The following is a 19815-nucleotide window of genomic DNA, read 5'->3' as shown; positions in this document are numbered from 1 at the left end:
AAATCGAAAAGGCAGTTTATTTAATAAAAATTTATTTTTGACAAATTTATATTAAAGATTTTAATAAAAATTTGAATGATATTTTTATACACTAATTCTTCTATTTTCAATATTAGTATTTTTGAAAATACAATTTATATTTTTACCATACGTTCAATAAAAAATAATAATTTGCCTGTAAATTTTACTTTCCAAGTTATGACAGTATTACACACTTAATTTATATGTTATAAATCAAATTAATACAAACATATATTATGTATTAAGTTTATATGCAATATAGATTAGAATTTTTCCATTTCTGAGAAAGGTTTTAAACCTAAAATTAAAAAAAAATAGTTTCTTTTATAAATACTAATAAAATATAAACAATAATAACAATATAGTCCAGTGGCAATTAGAATTGTGTTTTTACATTTTTTTTATTTTTATTATTTTTAATAATTCATGAAAATTAGAAATTATAAAAAATTTACTTGTCCATCGCCCTACTATTTTTATTATTATTTTGATCACTTTTATGACTTATTTTTACTGTGATTTGTTAAATTTTCCATTTCTGAGAAATGTGTTTAAAAGTAGTAAAAGTAAAATGAAAAAGTTTTTAGTGATGAGTTTATTTTAAAAATACCAATAAAAAATAAATAATAATTACCATAAAGTGACCATTAAAATTATGTTTATACATTTTTTTTTATTTTTACCATTTTTGATAATTCATAGAAAATAAAAATGATTAAAAATTCATTTGTACTACATTTGTGACTTATTTTTTCTATGAGTCGTTTGTAATTGATATTTGGATATCTAATAAAATAAAGAATGATCCTATCTTTCTACATTATGAATTTTAATTTATTACATTACAATTCGTTGTTATTAAATTAGTCAAAATAAAACAAATGATAAATTTAATCTTTCAATTTCAAAGAATTGTACTAAAGTCAGTAGACACATTGATTCCAGTATATTCTCTAGGTACGATTTAGTTTTCCTAATTTAGTATGAGTGGTTCAGTTATCAAATATGGTTATTTTGACACATGTGCGTTGAGTCAAATTTGACCAACATATACACCAGTTGAGATTTGTATCGATGTATCAATTCCCAACTGAAGCCGAAATGAAAGATATTCGATATTAGTGTAATGACTCGTAAATAATAAAAAGAATATGACACTGACTTAGATGATGTAGAATTGATAAGTGAACAGAAACAGAATTTGAGGGAGCTGATAAAGGGAAAACCTCATCCTAACTAACTGTAGTCTTTTTATGACAAAAATCTATAGTAAACTCTCTAATACATTTTCGAAAATTAGAAAAATAGAGCTGAAGAATACGCAAAAGATGAAGCTATAAAGCAGTGTTTTTTGCTTATATTTCGTATCAGTTTTTTGTTTTTCAAAATTGTTTATTTGAGACATTGAACAATGTTCAAGGTTTATCCTATTTTGACGTATTAGTTATTTATTATTTTTAACATGACCAAATATGTTTTTATTATTTTTTATTTCATATTATAAGAAAGTTTGTTATTTATATTATCATTTTTCTGTTTATTTTTACTTAAACAATGTTTTCTTTCCATTAAAATCAATGTTCTTCTATTTAAAAATAGGGAATAAAATAAATTCTAGAACATCCAAACTTAGATAATACTAAAATAAGCTATTTTGTATATTTTTATTGGAAATAAATTGTGTGAAAATAATTAAAGAATATTTAGAAACAAATTATTTATTATATTTAGTAACAAATTACTATGAATAATTTTTTCTTAATTTACATATATAAAAAAATTACTAATGAATAACAAACGACCGGATTTAAAAAATATTAATTTAATGAAATCAAAGTTTGTCTAAATTTCCAATTTTATGCGACATTCACAAAATTCTGTACGAGACTGTACAATGCGGTTTTTTAACAAACCGGTTTTAACGTTTTGTGAAAAAATACAAAAAACTATCGAAATAAAAAAACTAAAATTAGGTTTTCTATTTTATTTCTCTGGCAATAGTCAGTGTATAATCAAACCTTAGATCACTCAGTACTGACACCATTTATTAAAACATGTGTGTGGTTAATAATAAATAATTTATGTGACATTAAAGTTTGAATCTGGTGATATTATTGCGCAGTGCTGGCAACAAAGCCGCGCGAAGCTCCCTGTGCTCTATTAAAAAGAAAATTAATTTGGTGCTCAGCTGTTTTGTGTTGTCAGTTGTTTCGATGTTTTGTTAAAAATTTGTTGTTTATTGCGGTAACCGTCTTCAAAGTCAACAATGTCTAACTGTGTCCGTCAACTGTACGATATTTGCATTGCAGTCGCTGTCGCAGATTGCGTCACGAGTTGTAGATTTTGCAAGAAGGAGTTTAGAACTTTGCCAAACAATGTCCTGTTTGATTTTTATTATAAGGTAAGTCCTTTAATATTTCTCAGTATTAATTACATTAATTAAATTTTGTGTTTTAATTGGGTCCCCTCTAATCAATATTGTGTTAATTGTAATCATTCCAGACAAAAATGAATGTAAAAGTATGTATAGTTCATGATATAATTACATATTTTCTTGCACAAACAATTAATTGGTATTATCATTGTTTTCATAATATGTATTTACTAATTAACAATGATTCAATTCATCAAGTTTATTGTTTTCATTATTTATAATTACTTAAATCCTTCGTAAAATCTGGTTTAATCAACAACAATTTTTTAACTTATAAAGCATATTTTATATACCTACCTCCAATTTAAAATTTAACATTAATGTTTGAACACTTTAAATTTAACAATTTTAAAGGTGATAATTAGTTGTTTCCTTTGGCAGTTATCAAAATGAGTCAATATGTTAAAATTTGTAATATAAAATTTACATTTATTTTTTCCAGGACCTTGGATTCATTATTAAAACAAATATTTACAAATTACAGTTTATTGAATCATTTTGATAAGGACCGGAGGATCAACAACATATTAAACAACTCTGTAGAGAATATAAACACAAAATTTTCATAATAATAAGTTTAAACACTTTTTTCTTTCTCAGATGTTCATTGAAAAACGACTGTGCCTTTTGGCAGGGGAATTCAGTGATTTGGAAATATTTATGAGAATGTTGACTGTTAAACATAAACGTCCACAATTGCTGAAATGTTATCAGTCTCTGGTAGATCATGGATCCAACGTTTCCGACGATTTGATCAGGAATTACGAAAAATTAATCGCCAATTCAACAAACATTAATCAGGTGATCGATACAGGTTTGAGATTAGGGAGTTTCTTCAATGAAGGTGGATGGTATAATCATTCCATTAAGGTATTAAACATTACTGAGAAGCTGTGCAAGAAGCAAGAGCAGGACGTTTACGTTTTAAGAAAGCTTTTGGACTGTTACCATAAGTAAGTATTTCATCTATTTTTTTAAACTTTAAAATATATATTTGTGAAGGGGAAAACCTAGTGTGCCTTTGGAATTTTTTTTAAAGAAAACTACTGCATCAAATGTTTTAAAATTTGGAGGATACATTTTTGTATAAGTAATAAATATACACTGAAATTTTCATATGAAACAAGTTAATTTTAAGTGAGTTATTCACCTAGTCATTAAATAAAAAAGGTCCTCCATTGCTGCAGTGATTGCGGCCTTCCCCGTGGGTGAATTCAGAAGAAATATAAATTTTATTAAAGCAGAAGGTATTATCTGTACCTTTACCCACGTTTGTGAAAATAAATTGAAATTTTACGAAATAGCAGAGATTTGAAAATTCGATGATCGAAGCAATCTAAAAACTGAAGGATCATTGTATAAAGAAAACAACATAAACTGAAAAAAAATTAAGTGGTTGAATGATCTGCCCTCAAGTTACAGGTGTAACAAATTTGAAAAATGTAGTTTCGAGAAAAACGTTTTTAAAGATAAAATGGTTGATTTTATTGTTATGAATAGATAAATATCATATTTAGAACTGATCTGATATTCTAGATCCATATAATTCACCTTCCTCTTCTGATTAAGTCACTTTTTTTACAAGTTTTACTCATCACTAAATTACTAATTGCATAAAAAACCAAACCCAAACAAACAACAATGATAAGCCCCTTAATAAACTAAACTTATTAAACTAAATTATTCAAAATTTCACACTAGGTGTGACCCCTAATTTTGGTACTCTGATAAAAAATTAAATTGTTAGATATAGAGGGAGTATTTGTTGTTTCAAATCTTTCATAAATGTCAGTTGTCTTTTTATTTTTTAAGTCCTCTAAGGAAGGAGGAAGAAAGTAGTCTAACTGGAAAAATATATATTGATTGCCTTCATTTATTTTAGGAAAATATTTGCTGAAGCTATTTACTGTGAGTTCGTGGCAGCTGAAAAAACGTTTACTTCATCAAGACAAGTAGTTAGCGCCTTAGAAGAAATAAATTCCGTACCAAACTTAGCAGGCTTATACACAAATTATTCTGTATATTACACATGGAGAAGTGAATATGATGAGGTATGTTTATATGTTTAGTTTCTGTTGTTCAATTATAATTAATTGCATGACGACCAAGTCAAATTGTTTACAAAATACAAGGTAATACTTTCATTAAATTAAGGACAAAGTAAAAGTGATAAATGATAAACAACAGGCATAAATATGTAAATTTAAAAGCCCAAAATAATGTACAAAAATAGTTATTTATATTGTGTAGCAGACAATGAAAGTACAGTGCTAGAAAAAATTATGGAATTTAAATGTACTTGTTACAAATGTTAATTAACGTTTTCCCTAATCTGTTGCAAATCTTAACAAATCTAATTTACTGCAAAATTGGTCCATTAATCACAATAATCATATTCATTATTATTATTTTTTTTTAAATAAAAAATCAATTTAGCCTGGAAAAAGTATGAAATATGTTATTAATATTCATAAGAAATTAACAATAACTCAAATATTTCACCAGTTCCTGCAATGTGTCAACAGGAATTTGTTTCCACTGCTCCTGTATAGTTTGCTTTTGATGTTTTTTATTATCCCTGAGGAGCTTAATAGGATTTAGATCAAGGCATTTTAATCACAGTTAAGATTTTCACTAGAAACCACCCTTTAATAATTTTAGACATGTGCTTTGGGATCGTTTTCTTGTTGAAATTCCAACCAAATGGTATTTCTTACTTAACAAATGGAAACATTGTATTTCTTAGTATGTCCCTGTATTGAAAATGATCCATTTTACCCTCCACTTGAATTGAGGGTCCAAGAAAAGCGTCTCCACCATATTTAACTGTAAGAATTTATATTTATAATGATATCGTTGCCCCACAGGTCGTATCACAAATGTTCTACCATCCTCTGACCAAAACAAATTTAATTTACTTTTGTCAGACCAAATGTACGTCCTGTTTTTCTTTGATAAAAGATGTGAAAAAAATCCTATTTTTAAAAATATACCTTTTTCACCACTGATTATATGTAAATTAAAAACTCAAAGTAATGTACTAAAATAGTTATTTATACTTTGTAGCTGACAATGAAAATATATTATAAATCCAAATCTAAAGAATCTCTTATCTCATTCATTACAGGGCTTTAAATGGGCAGTGGAAGCTTTGAAGCTTGTAAACGATGACTTGCCGCCCCGCGTGGTGATCGAAGTGCTCCGACAAGCGGCCAAAACCTGCGTAGTTAAAAGACGATTCAATTTAGCTGGTCTTCTGATTCGTCAGGCCGTTAACATGGACTCCGAACAGTACAAGAGGGACTCTCATCCTCGGTTTTCGGACACGCTGATCGACTATGGCTTCTACCTGCTAAATTTCGATTCGATACAGGAGAGCGTGAAGGTTTACAAGAAGGCACTGGAAATCCGCAAGGAAATTTTCGATAAGAACAACATTAACGTGGCACTGGCACACGAGGACATGGCATACGCTCTTTATGTGTTTGAGTACAGTTCTGGGAGGTTTTCTTCTGCCAGGTTAGATTTTTGAGCCATTTTTCACACTTGTTTGGACTGGAAAGTCAAAAATACAATGAATAATTTGTAGATTTACAGTGGACGCCAAAGAAATAGTACACATTACTGGTATTACTACTAAATTACTTTTTTAAAGTTTTTTAGTAAATGCACACCTCTAATTAAATGCAATCAAAATATTTTAAATTTCAATCCCATTATTTATTTTGTACTTAAATCAAAATAATTTCTACTTAAATTAAATCTTAATTGCAAGCATTGCTTAGTTGTAAAGGCAGCTGTACATTCTTTAACAGAACATCTGTAATAATGTACATTTAAACATATAAAAAATTACTACAAATATTTTTTAATTTAACTTTCCTAAATGATTTAATACCACTGTGTGTTAACATGTGAATTTTTAAATTTAACTTGTTTTGAAAATGTTTCCCCCATCTTACACATGTGCAAGTACCATCCAATTGTTTTTGATGGACTTCTTTTAAATGTCTTTGAATAGCTGTCCTGGATCCCAAAATTTTCATGCATATTTTACGTTGGAACTCTTTCAACACCACAGAAAAATCTAAAAGTAACAATCATGGATGTCTTGTAATTCAAAATTTTGTTAAATTTACCGCTATGCATGTGTTTTATATGGCCCTTCTAAGGTTGATAAAATTTCCTACCACAAAAGTCACAAGTCACAGTCTTGCTCTATGGGGGTTTGCTGAACATCCATATGTCCTGTGCATTTCTAGATAATTGAGACGTAAGAAGAACTAAAAACATACAATGAGATTAATTTGTTTAATTTAATTGAACAATTATTAATTTAAGAAAGAGAAGACAGGTTTACCTTTGTGCAAAATTGGCATTGATAAGCTCCTTGTCCATTATGTAGTTCAGAGGCATGCTTCATAATATTTTCCTTTCCTAATACAGCCTCACCAAAAATTTTGCAGTGATATTTCCTAATGGTTAAGCTAAATCGAACGTCGTGGAACACTGAGCAATGTGTTCTATAATAAAATGGATGACTGAAAGTCATGTTACAGCCAACACAAGCTGAAAATGAATAATATAATAATAATAAAACCAAGCATGAACATAAGTGGCATAACATACAAGTTTCTTCATTTTCTTCTTATTGCTGGTTAAGTTAAAATCTTGCCAGTACAGCAATTCCTCTCCTGACTTGATTTCTCTTACACTAATTAAGTATAGTTTGTCTCCTTTTGTAATCACAGATCCTCTCTCTGATGAGCGGGACGAACAAATCTTATCCAATTAGATATTTCAAGTTCTTCCGTATTTATATAGACTGGTTTATTTTCGCTATTACCAGAATCAACATATATTACCCACAGATCCTTCATGTTACAATCTTCTGGTATATCAACTTCGTTAACAAGTTTACCAACTAATAGGCCAAACTGGCTAAAAGCTTGTAAAGCATATTATGCAAATACACCCAAACCATGGCTAGTATTTGTCTCCTCTAAATACAATACTTAGTTTGGCATAACTGTTACTGTATTTAACATCTTCATTTGTGTCTGTATCATCTTCTGTATCAAAAGAATATTATATTTTTCAATCCATTTGTTCTAATCAATTGAATCATTGTGAACTTCTTTACTTCGGATTCTATTTTTTTCTTGCATTCTTTTTTATTGATTTTTCTACATTTAATACTGGTTTAACCTTCTTAGTAGTTGGGTCATCATCAGTTTTAACAATAGAAATGTGGGAGATTTCTGTCTTAGTTTTTGCAGATAATACTGTATTAGTATTTGCATTATTATTCGAATTTGAGTCCTCTGTGTTATTTTCAGCACAAGAAATATTAGCTGATTTGTAATTTTCTATATTTTTCCTTTCTATAACATTTTTCATGTTTGAAGCAACTGCATTTTTATTTTTCTTCGGCGATGTCTGCTTTGATTTGTTGATTTTACCATTTTTTCTTGGAATTTTTTTGTATGTATATCATCAGGAGAGTTAAGACCATTCCTGCATTCAATTTTACATCTTAATATTTTGAATGAAACAAGTACAGTGATGGCCAGAGAACTATTACTATTTTAATGTTAAATAGGAAACTCATTTATAATTAAATGCCATCAAAATAATTTATATTTCATTTAAAATAATTACTCTAAATTCTTTTTCCAATTATTCATTTTGGACTTAAATAAAAATAATTTCTACTTAAATTAAATCTTAAACAAAATAAATGATAAATGTGGCTGGATACAGAAATATCAAACATTTGAAAAGTATATATTTATTAAATAATTTATACATAATTTTAAACAAAATTGGTTTTTATTTTATTTGGTTACCTTTTGTTCTTTAAAACCACATGTAGACAATGTAGTATGTAGTATATATAAATAATTAAATAATGCAACTTTTTATTAGCATTTTAAATTTATTGAATAATATGTAATTTTCAGGGATCATTCAGAGAAAGCTATAAAAATAATGGACAACATTTTGCCAAAAGACCATTTAATGTTGTCATCAGTGAAGAGAGTTAAGGCGCTTATTTTAGAAGAACAAGCCCTGGACGAGATCAACAATCAGATCCTTCAAGACAGGTATCTGAAGGAGGCAGAGCAGCTGCATAAAATTGCCTTGGAATTATCACTTAGAGCTTTCGGCGAGAAGAATGTGCAAACTGCAAAGCATTATGGGAATTTAGGTAGATTATATCAAAGTATGAAATTATTCAAAGAAGCCGAGGAGATGCACCTGAAAGCCATAGCCATTAAAGAGGAGTTGTTAGGAAAGGAAGATTATGAAGTGGGTTTAAGCATAGGACATTTGGCTTCTTTGTATAACTATCATATGAAAAGGCATAAAGATGCTGAAAAATTGTATATGCGTTCAATAGAAATTAATTTAAATTTATTTGGAGAATCATATTCAGGATTAGAATACGATTATCGGGGACTCATTAATGTTTACTCAACTTTATTCGATGTTCCAAATATGAATATTTATAGTCAAAAGATGCGGGAGTGGAAAAACATTAGAAACAGAATCAAGCCAATTTGCCATAAGGCACAGTTATTGCCTTTAAAAGAGATCGTTGAAAAGTTCTTTAGCATGTATTAGTGATAATTCCTAGTCATTTTTTATAAAGGATAGAAGCAAATGTCTTTGATTTTTATTAGCGAATCTTAAAAGAAAAATCGACTGATCATTTATAATATCATTTTTTGTGACAATTTTGACACACAAGCGACATTATTACTATTATTTAATCAAAAATTCTAGTCCGGATAGATTCTAGATCTGATCTAAAGTTTTATTGTAAAGATGCTTATAACTGCCAATTGTGATTGTAAATTAAAAAAAAAAAGTATTGACAAAGTTTTGCATTTAATGTTTTTAATTATTCAGTGTAAGCAGTGACAATTTTATGTTTTATTTCTATGACAATTGATCTCTAGTTCTGTATATTAATTTTAATTTCATGCTTTATATTTATGTGCAATATACATGTATCATTTTGGTTATCGATTTTAAAATTTCATTTATTTTACTAGTTCAATCATAAATTAATATATTTTATTATAACAGTCTAGTTTGATCTTGTTTGTGTATTATACGATTTACATATTTACTACACTTAGTATTATTTTCTGATATAAAGCTTGGTAGCTAAAACATCATTATAATTTTTTATTTTTTCATTCTTTATAAGGTAATGTTCAACTCGAAAACAGGAACATCAACAATTTTTGACCAAAATTTCTCTGTGTGTTCTCTTTGAAATGTTCAAAATCATTTTTAAAAGATTATTTTACTTTAGATGCCAGAAGGTGGTTAATTATGCATCATTAAAAATTCTACTTTTAATTAAGATATAAAATTGTATTCTGTTGTATGTTATTAATTGTAGATTTAGTTACTTAATTTCTTGACAAATCATATAATATATATAATATAATATATGTAAAAATATTCTTCACACATTTTTGTTATTGTAAATAAAATCTATATTCAAATAAAAATTGTTATAATTTATTTATACCTGTCTCTAATAACATTAATATATAATGTAACTAATACATTTTGATGTATGTAATGGACTAATATTAATTAAGAATATTTATTGATTCGAATACTAACACTTAGTATCACGAAAACATTTTTTATTTAAGTTTATTTGCTCATTGTTATAGGAAATTTTATTTAAAGTGTACTGAAACTAAGTATCACTATTTGTAATCATAACACGTAAATTTATAATTTATATAAAAAATACTGTGTATAAAAAATGTAAATTAATTAATTAATAAAAAGTTTAACCTTTATAAATAATTACAAATATTCATGATTTTTATTTTGACTGTAATATTTTCAAACAAATGTGATTTTTGACTTAGATTTAAAGTTTCATTTCTTGGCTCAGAACTGTAATTAATATTAATTTTGTTCAGTTTTGACTGAAAATTAAAACTTATATAAACTTTTTTAAAATCTATTTTTATTTTTTTATGAAAAATATCCAATTTGTAGAATTTATGGTGAAGGAAACTTTTTAAACAAAATTTTAATATTTATGAATTTATTTACTTTTTACTAATCATCAAAATTGATAAATATTTAAAAGTTTGATTTTAATGTTGTCTATTTTTTAAAATTCTAAACTTTTTTTAAATAATTATAATTTTTTATGATTTTTAATTCAAAACTAAAAAGTTAAAAAAAAACAATGTGATTTTTGCCTTAGATTTAAAGTTTCATTCATTCCTTAGTTCAGAATTTTAATTGATTTTAAGATTCTTGTCATAAATTTTATTATTTTTAATAAATTTTTATTATTTTTTTAATTTAAATTTTATTCAATTATGACTTAATATTAAAATTTTTATAATAAACCTTAAATTTTTCTTATCAATTTTTATTTTTATTTTTTTAATAAAAATGTCGAATTTTTAGAATTTATTTTTAAATTTTATTTTTAATTTTTCATGAAAAATACCCAATTTGTAGAATTTATGGTGGTGGAAACTTTTTAAACAAAATTGTACTATTTACGAATTTATCTACTTTTTACTAATCATCAAAATTTTATAGATATTCAAAAGTTTGATTTTAATGTTGTCTATTTTTCAAAATTCTAAACTTTGTTAAATAATTATAATTTTTTTATGATTTTTGATTCAAAACTGTAAATTTAAAAAATGTGATTTTTGCTTTAGATTTAAAGTTTCACTCCTTGGTTCAAAATTTTAATTGATTTTAAGATTTTTGTTATAAATTTTAGTAAATTATTATTATTTCTTTAAATAAATTTTGTTCAAATTTTATTTCCATTTTTTCAATAAAAATGTCGAATTTCTAGAATTTATTTTTAAAATTTATATTTATTTTTTCATGAAAAATAGACTTTGGACTTTATGGTGGTGGAAACAACAAAATTGTGATGTTTATGAATTTATCTACTTTTTACTAATCATCAAAATTTGATAAATATTTAAAATTTTGATTTTAATGTTCATTTTTCAAAATTCTAAACTTTTTTAAATAATTATAATTTTATATTATTTTTTATTAAAAATTGTAAACTTTAATTGATTTTAAGATTTTTTTAATAAATTTATTAAATTTAGTAAATTATTTCTTTAATTAAAATTAAATTAATTACATTAAAATTTTTATAATAAACCTTAAATTTTTCTTATTAAATTTTATTTTTATTTTTCTAATAAAAATATTCAACTTCTACAATTTATTTTTATTTTTTGTGAAATATATCCAATTTGAAGAATTTGTGGTGGTGGAAACTATTTAAACAAATTTGAAATATTTATTAATTTATCTACTGAACTGATTATTATTTTTTTTAATTCAAATTTTGTTCAGTTTTGATTTAATTTTTTATAATAAACCTTCAAATTTTATTTTTATTTTTTCAATAAAAATGTCCAATTTGTAGAATGGTGGAAACTATTTAAATAAAATGTAAAATTTTTGATTTATCTATTTTTTTTATTAACCATCAAAATAATAAATATCTTTGATTAATGGTTAAAAGGTTAAAACTTTTTTAAATAATTACAATGTTTTTGATTTTTGATTCAAGACTATAAAATTTCAAACAAAAAAAAAATGTGACTTTTGTATTTAAAAAATTTAATTTAAATTTCATCAATTATGACTAAAAAACTTTTAAAACATTTTTTCAAAATTTCATTTCCAATTTCGGAGATTTTCTGATTTTGTTTTAAATTTTTTAATTGATGTTTTTTACTAATCATCAAAGTAATAAATATTTTTGATTAATGGTTAAAAGGTTTAAACTTTTTTAAATAATTACAATTTTTTTGATTCAAGACCATAAATTTTCAAACAAAAAAAATGTGATTTTTGTATTTAAAAAAATTAAATTTTTATTACTTGGCCCCAAATTTAAATTGATTTTAAAATTTTGTGTTAAATTTATTATTCTTAGTATTTATTTTTTAATTTAAATTTTATTCAATTATGACTAAAAAACTTTTAAAACATTTTTTCAAAATTTCATTCCCAAATTCTGATCAGATTTTCTGAATTTTTTTGTTTTAAATTTTTTAATTGATGTATTTTTTTCTAACCATCAAAATAATAAATATTTTTGATTAATGGTTGAAAGGTTGAAACTTTTTTAAATAATTACAATATTTTTATGATTTTTGATTCAATACTATACAACTTTTAAAAATAAAATTGTGATTTTTGTCTTCAAAAAAATTTGGTTCAATATTTAAATTAATTTTGTCTTAAACTTATTATTTTTAGTATTTAATTCAAATTTTATTCAGTTATGACTAAAAAACAGTACTAATTTTATCAAAATATCATTCTTAATTTTGGAAATTTTACTAACATCTGTATATATCATATTCACAATTAAGAATTAAAACGTATTTAAGGCACTTTGTTTTCAAGTTTATTGTATAATAAATAATATATAGCTATATAAATACTAGGCTTAAAATACATATTGCCAATTGGACTTCTTTAAATAATACATAATAAGCGTTTTACGTGAACGGTTGTCCAAGACAACTTCTTTGGTAAACGCTATTTAAAGTAATAACAGTGCGTTCAGAGGTTATACCCACATCACTTATAGAGACTTGCTTGAGCACAATTAACAAATAATCTTGTTAGTGTATATGGTTATTTCCTTTAGACGTACTGTAAAATTACTTTTAGATATGGTAACGTAAGTGCAGATTATAATTAAGGCAATTAGCACTCAACGTCCTTGCCAATCATTTCAAGTAAATCATCTTGAAAGCTGTTCTCTTCATTATTGTCGCATATATTTAAATCGTTCATCAGATTATGCAGATTATTATCGTTGAGGTTTACATGAATACTGTCAAAATTCAGTTTGGTTTCATTATTATTTTTCACATTAGTGTCTTCGTTAATCGATAATTTTAAAAATGCACCATCTCCGCTACCTAAAACAATATATTAATAACTTTATTAACAATATCAAACCCTCAATTACCTGTGCTTGACTTTCTGTCACCCATCATTTCATCCACGAAAAGTTGTAACTCGTTTACTTGAAACTCTTTTCTGCTTGAGCTGTTCTTCTTTTCCAAAATTCGACCGTTTTGAGTAACAACGTATATATTCTCGCCCAAATTTTTCAACATTTCTTCGGCGATAGGGTCCAAGTTATTTATCACAAAGTTACCATCCATGCTTTGTAAACCCATACGCAACAACAGCGAGACTCGGACATTGTAGTCTTTCAACCAAAAATTCGTGCTGTCCAGTAAATCCAAACGTTCCTTTTTGTCTAAGATTTTGTTGAAGTTGTCCACCATTGTTTGTACTTTTTGAAGTTGCAAATGTAATTCGGTGTTTGTGACGTAGTTTTCGATTTCATATAGATGTCTTTGGGTTAAAGTAACGAGGTCTTCGGACATAGTCACTTGCCATTTAAAAACCATGGTTATTAAGTCCCAAAGTTTGTTCATAGACACTGGGTCCAATCTCATTACAGATGACTGCGTTATATCCTCTATTATTTCTCTGACACTTTCATGATTATAAGCTGCTTGTGGTTTCATTAATTCTGTTATAAGCGATTTTGATACCAGAGAGGATATGATGTCTTCCAGGACTGAAATGTTAAACAATTAACAACTTATTAACTTATTAAAAGAAGATTACTCGCACACAAATATTACATAAATCTACAATTTACAATTGTTTAATACATTTTTGTAATAGTATTACTTTTTTATTATTTTAAAAATGCATTTAGAAGCTCCTTAAGTGGTTGGGACGTTTCGATGATGTCTCTGGTACTGATGACCTTTCTGGTACGTCCTCCGGTTGTCCTAGATCAAAAGATTGTCCTTGGGACGACTAATTATAAGAAATAATGTATAAATTGTTTTATATATTTTTAATAACTCGAATCAATTTCAATTACATTTTTTTGAATCTTTATTTACTATTTTAGTTCTATGGCAATGTAAACATTGTGGTTTATTAATTTTATTGCTTCAACAATTGAAACACATTACTTATATAGTCCTTGGGACGTATATGTGTGTAATTATAACGAATAATTTATAAATTCTAATATATACTTTTAATTATTCAAATCAATTTATAATATTCCGCTTTTTCCACACTTTTTTATTGTTTAAGCAACTGAAACAAATTACTTTATTGACTAATAATACGCATTATGTTTAAATTTGGTTTAAAAATTAACGTTCTGGGTCGAAAATGGACGTCTTCATTCAGAGAGATGTCCTAAGAATGTCTTTGGGGCGTACTTGTGTATATTTATAATAAATTATAAATTCTAATATCTAAATCAATTTTAAATATTATGTTTTTTACAAATTTCATTTACGATTTTACTTCTATGAGAATATAAACAATAAAATTTATTAATTTTATTGCTTTAACAATTGAACAAAATCTTTTAGTTGGATAGAAATTTTAATTATGATTAAAAATGACGTCCTGGGTCGGACGTCTCCAGAAATATCTTTATCCCATGTGTATGTCCTAAGAATATTCTTGGAACGTACTTGTGTATATTTATACCAAATAAATTATAAATTCTATCTATTTTCAATTATCTAAATTTATTTCAACATTTTAACATCCTAGGTCAAAAATATACGATTTCAAAGATGTCTTTATTCCAGACGGATGTCCTAGGATGTACTTGTGTATATTTATATGAAATAAATTATAAATTCTAATACGAACAATAGAATTTATTAATTTTATTGATTTAACAATTGAAAATAAAAAATATTTATTTAGATAGAAATTTTAATTATAGCACATTGGTGTAGGTCAAAAATATACATCTCCACAGATGTCTTTATTCCAGATAGATGTCCTAGGAATTTTTTTGGGACGTACTTGTGTATATTTATATGAAATAATTTATAAATTCTAATATGAACAATAGAATTTATTAATTTTATTGCTTCTACAAATCAAAATAAAAAATATTTATTTAGATAGAAATTTTAATTATAGGACATTGGTATAGATCAAAAATAGACGTCTCCACAGATGTCTTTATTCCAGATAGACGTCCTAGGAATTTCTTTGGGACGTACTTGTGTATATTTGTATGAAATAAATTATAAATTCTAATAGAATAGAATAAAATTTATTAATTTTATTGTTTTAATCATTGAATCAAATTATTTATACAATTAAATTTCTCGAAAATAGACGCCACCACAGAAGTCTTTATCCCAAACATATGTTCTGGGAATGTCCTTGGGAACTACTTGTGTATATTTATACCAAATAATTTATAAATTATAATACATATTTTCAATTACTTAAATCAATTTCAAATATTACATTTTCTGTTGAAACAAATTATTTATATATTTTTATTATAGCAACTTCGTATTATGTTTAAATTTCGTTTAAAAATGACGTTGCGAGTAAAAAAACACGTCTTCATGGATGTCTTTATCCCATAGAGATGTCCTAAGAATGTCCTTGTGTCGTACTTAAGTATATTTATTCCAAATAATTTATAAACTCTATTACCTACTTTCAATTATTTAAATCAATTTCAAATTTTACATTTTTTCCAGGATACATTTACAATTTTACTTATATGAGAATATGAACAATGGAATTTAATAATTGTTATGTTTTAATAGTTGAAACAATTTATTTATAAAGATATTTTTATTATAGTACCATCGTATTATGTTTAAATTTGGTTTAAAAAATGACGTTTTGGGTTAAAGAGAGGTTTTTATGGATGTCTTTATCCCAGATAGATGTCCTAAGAATGTCCTTGGGATGTACTTGTGTATATTTATACGAAATAATTTATAATTTCTAATACCTACTTCCAATTATTTAAATTAATATCAAATTTTACATTTTTTCCAGAATACATTTACTATTTTCAAACATATATTTACTATTTTAGTTATATGAGAATATTAACAATAGTATTTATATTTAAATTTGGATTAAAAAATGACGTTCTATGACGAAATTAAACGTCTCATGTTTTCATGACAGTTAGATGTCCTAAGAATGTCCTTGGGATGTTCTTGTATATATTTATACCAAATAATGTATAATTCTAATATCTATTTTCAATTTTCGAAATATTACATGTTTTCTATCATATATTTACTATTTTATTTATATGAGAATATGAACAATGAACTTTATTAATTTTATTGTTTTATTACGTTCTGGGCCAAAAAAGGCATCTCCAGGGATGGTAATATCCTATATATGTCATAGAAATGTCTCTGTGACGTACTTTTGTATATTTATATCAAATAATTAATAAATTCTAATATATGTTTTCAATTGTCGAAATCAGTTGAAATATTACAATTTTCAATCAGTTGTTAAGGTTTGAGTATATAAAATTTATATAATTTTGTATTCAGTTAATACATGTTATTTTAGTCTATTTTTGTTTAAACGAGGCTTGCTGGATTTTATCTGAACTACTAGTGTTCTGCAATTATTGCCAAACCAACAATGGAATAATATTAAATTATTATTCAAGACTATTAATTAAATAATTCTTTATTAGTTTCTTTAAAAAATTCATATTTGAATTTATTATCTAAAAATAATTTCTTTAGAAAGAAAGTGATAATGTTAAAGTAATATTTAAAATTGTCATTAATAAGTAAAATATATCTCTGAAATAAAAAAATACTTAAACTTCCAATATATCAAATAATAATGTAGAATATTTCTTTATTAAATCTTTGCAAAATATCTCATGAATATTTACTTTTACATAAAATTGACTAATTTGTTTAATAATTGAATAAAAAATATTGTATAATTAATTCCAAATAATTTATAAATTCTAATATTTATTTTCAATTCTAAATCTATTTCAAATATTATGTTTTTTCAAAGATACATTTTCTTTTTATAAGAATATGAATAGTAGAATTTTAATTAATTAAATAATTTAATTTTATTGTTTTAACAGTTGAAACAAGTTATTTCTGTAGAAATTCGTATTATGTTTAAATTTCGTTTAAAAAATTATGTGCGGGGTCAAGAAAAGACGTCTGTAGGTATGTCTTTATTCCAGATAGATGTCCTCAGAATGTCCTTGGGACATGTTTAAATTTGGTTTGAAAAATGATGTTCTGCTTCAAAAAAAGACGTCTACAGGATTGTCTTTATCTCAGATAGATGTTCTAAAAATGTCCTTGGGACTTAATTGTATATATATACCAAATAATTAATAAATTTTAATACTTATTTTCAATTATCTAAATCAATTTCAAATATTACATTTTTCAAACGTACATTTACTATTTTACTTATATGAGAATATGAACAATAGAATTTAATAATTTTATTGTTTTAACACCTAAAAAATTATTATTTATATAGACATTTTAATTATAGCACTTTGTGTGACGAAAATAAACGTCTCCAGAGATGTTTTCATGACAGATAGATGTCTTAAGAATGTCCTTGGGATGTTCTTGTGTATATTTATACCAAATAATTTATAGTTCTAATACCTATTTTCAATTATCGAAATATTACATTTTTTCTATTATATATTTACTATTTTACTTATATTAGAATATGAATAATGGAATTTATTAATTTTATTATTTTATTACGTTCTAGGTCAAAAAAGACATCTCCAGGGATGTTATTATCCTAGATATATGTCCTAGAAATGTCCTTGTTACGTACTTGTATATATTTATACAAAATAAGTTATAAATTCTAATATTATTAAATTAGTTTTAAATATTACATTTTTTAATCTGTATTCAGTTAATACATATATATATATATATATATATATATATATATATATATATATATATATATATATATATATATTAGTTAGTATATTTTAGTCTGTCTTTGTTTAAACGAGGCTTGTTGGATTTTATATGAATTAGTTTTCTGTAATTATTTCCAAAACAACAACGGAATACTATTAAATTATTATCCAAGACTATTTATTAAATTATTCTTTAGTAGTTTCTTAAAAAAATATAGATGTGAATTCATTACTTAAAAATACTTTCAAGTAAAATATTAAGAGTTTAAGTACTTTTTATTTAATAATGTAGAATATTTCTTTATTAAGTCTTTGGAAAATATCTAATGAATATTTTTTTACATAAAATTGACTATTGGAAAAAATGGATGAACAAATTCAGAATTAATTTGTTTAATAATTACTCTAAAGTAATTACTTTACAATATTCTAATTGAATATTGAATCAAAAATATTATATGTAAATTTTTTTATTTAATTTATTGCCGCTTATCAAAACATTTTTATTCTTTAATTCATCAAATTAATAACAGAGAAATTATTGAGTATTTATATTTGGTCGGGTTTTATTATATATTTAAAATTAACTATTACTATTTAAAAATATTAATTTTTCTTGAGGTACAGTTTTATTCAACAAAAATGTATTACTTTATTTCTCTCTAGATTATTATAAAAAAAATATATTAATTATGGATTAAAATATCTAATACAATCCAGAGTGTACCACTTTTATTTAAACTCTCATAATAAATTATAATTGTCCTAAGGAAAGTTACTTTGTCTCAGAAAATAATGTATAATTGTTATATTTCATATATCTTAAAATAGATTAGAGAAGTTATGAATATGAATTAAGTGCTGTGAATATTAAATCGAGGATATGCTTATTAGGAAATGTTTAAAAGTTTCTATATTTAGCCCAACAAGTAATTTTAATTTATTTATAGATTATCATTAATTGAATTTCCATGCTATAAAAAGAAATCTATCGATTTTCGGCATACATCGTAAATACAAGTTCTGTATTATGTATGTACAATAAAACAATTAAAAGTTAAAGATAGAAAAACATTTTGTGTATCAATTATAGTACAAATTGTTTCCATGAATACGTCTATAATTATACGGAGAATCATTTTTTTGCCTTTATATGTTATCATTACACATTGAACATTTTGTTTAATTTAAAGCTAAAATAAATTAAAACGTAATATATTTTACCTATAAATAAAGTGTGTCAAATAAATATATAAATAAAATAAAATCATACAGACAATTAATAACAAAAGCAACATTAAACACAAATAGGTACTCAAAATGTGCTCCATGCAAACGGTTTGAATAAACCGCCCGAACTAACAACGTGTAGTGTGCTTTGAGTATATTTATCACCTAGTGCGGCCCTTTCAGGTGCAATATTCTGAGCTTGAAGTCTTTGAGCAATCACGAAAATCATCTCAGAACCAAGGTTGAGCACGAGGAACGGTGATACGTATTGAGACATGTTGTAAGACTAGCCACAAAT

At 24.9% G+C, this 19815-nt stretch overlaps 2 protein-coding genes across 2 annotated transcripts; one reads left to right on the top strand and one right to left on the bottom strand.

Moving 5' to 3' along the window:
- The first annotated feature begins 2046 nt into the window (after positions 1–2046).
- On the top strand, positions 2047–9984 carry LOC109602844 (amyloid protein-binding protein 2). Its single transcript, XM_020019295.2, has 5 exons — positions 2047–2422; positions 3056–3408; positions 4338–4506; positions 5583–5974; positions 8419–9984. Exons 1-5 carry the CDS (start codon positions 2288–2290, stop codon positions 9080–9082), a joined length of 1713 nt encoding a protein of 570 aa, XP_019874854.2. The 5' UTR covers positions 2047–2287; the 3' UTR covers positions 9083–9984.
- A 2907-nt stretch (positions 9985–12891) lies between these two features.
- On the bottom strand, positions 12892–19813 carry LOC109602835 (protein OSCP1). Its single transcript, XM_049963251.1, has 3 exons — positions 19683–19813; positions 13482–14105; positions 12892–13431 (listed from the first exon to the last, which is right to left on the bottom strand). The coding sequence occupies exons 1-3, from the start codon at positions 19792–19794 to the stop codon at positions 13214–13216; spliced, it is 954 nt and encodes a 317-aa protein (XP_049819208.1). The 5' UTR covers positions 19795–19813; the 3' UTR covers positions 12892–13213.
- Between the last annotated feature and the right edge of the window lie 2 nt (positions 19814–19815).

The sequence above is a fragment of the Aethina tumida genome, chromosome 2, assembly GCF_024364675.1.
Source record: "Aethina tumida isolate Nest 87 chromosome 2, icAetTumi1.1, whole genome shotgun sequence".
Taxonomy (NCBI): domain Eukaryota; kingdom Metazoa; phylum Arthropoda; class Insecta; order Coleoptera; family Nitidulidae; genus Aethina; species Aethina tumida.
The sequence above is the reverse complement of the archived record's forward strand: the minus strand, read 5'-3'. Positions and strand labels throughout refer to the sequence as shown.

Coding starts and splice junctions, on each gene's coding strand:
- LOC109602835 (XM_049963251.1), bottom strand. CDS start 19,794: ATGTCTCAATACGTATCACCGTTCCTCGTGCTCAACCTTGGTTCTGAG. Junction 14,106..19,682: donor ACCTGAAAGGGCCGCACTAG/GTGATAAATATA, acceptor TTAACATTTCAG/TCCTGGAAGACATCATATCC. Junction 13,432..13,481: donor TGACAGAAAGTCAAGCACAG/GTAATTGAGGGT, acceptor ATATTGTTTTAG/GTAGCGGAGATGGTGCATTT.
- LOC109602844 (XM_020019295.2), top strand. CDS start 2,288: ATGTCTAACTGTGTCCGTCAACTGTACGATATTTGCATTGCAGTCGCT. Junction 2,423..3,055: donor TGTTTGATTTTTATTATAAG/GTAAGTCCTTTA, acceptor TTTCTTTCTCAG/ATGTTCATTGAAAAACGACT. Junction 3,409..4,337: donor CTTTTGGACTGTTACCATAA/GTAAGTATTTCA, acceptor CATTTATTTTAG/GAAAATATTTGCTGAAGCTA.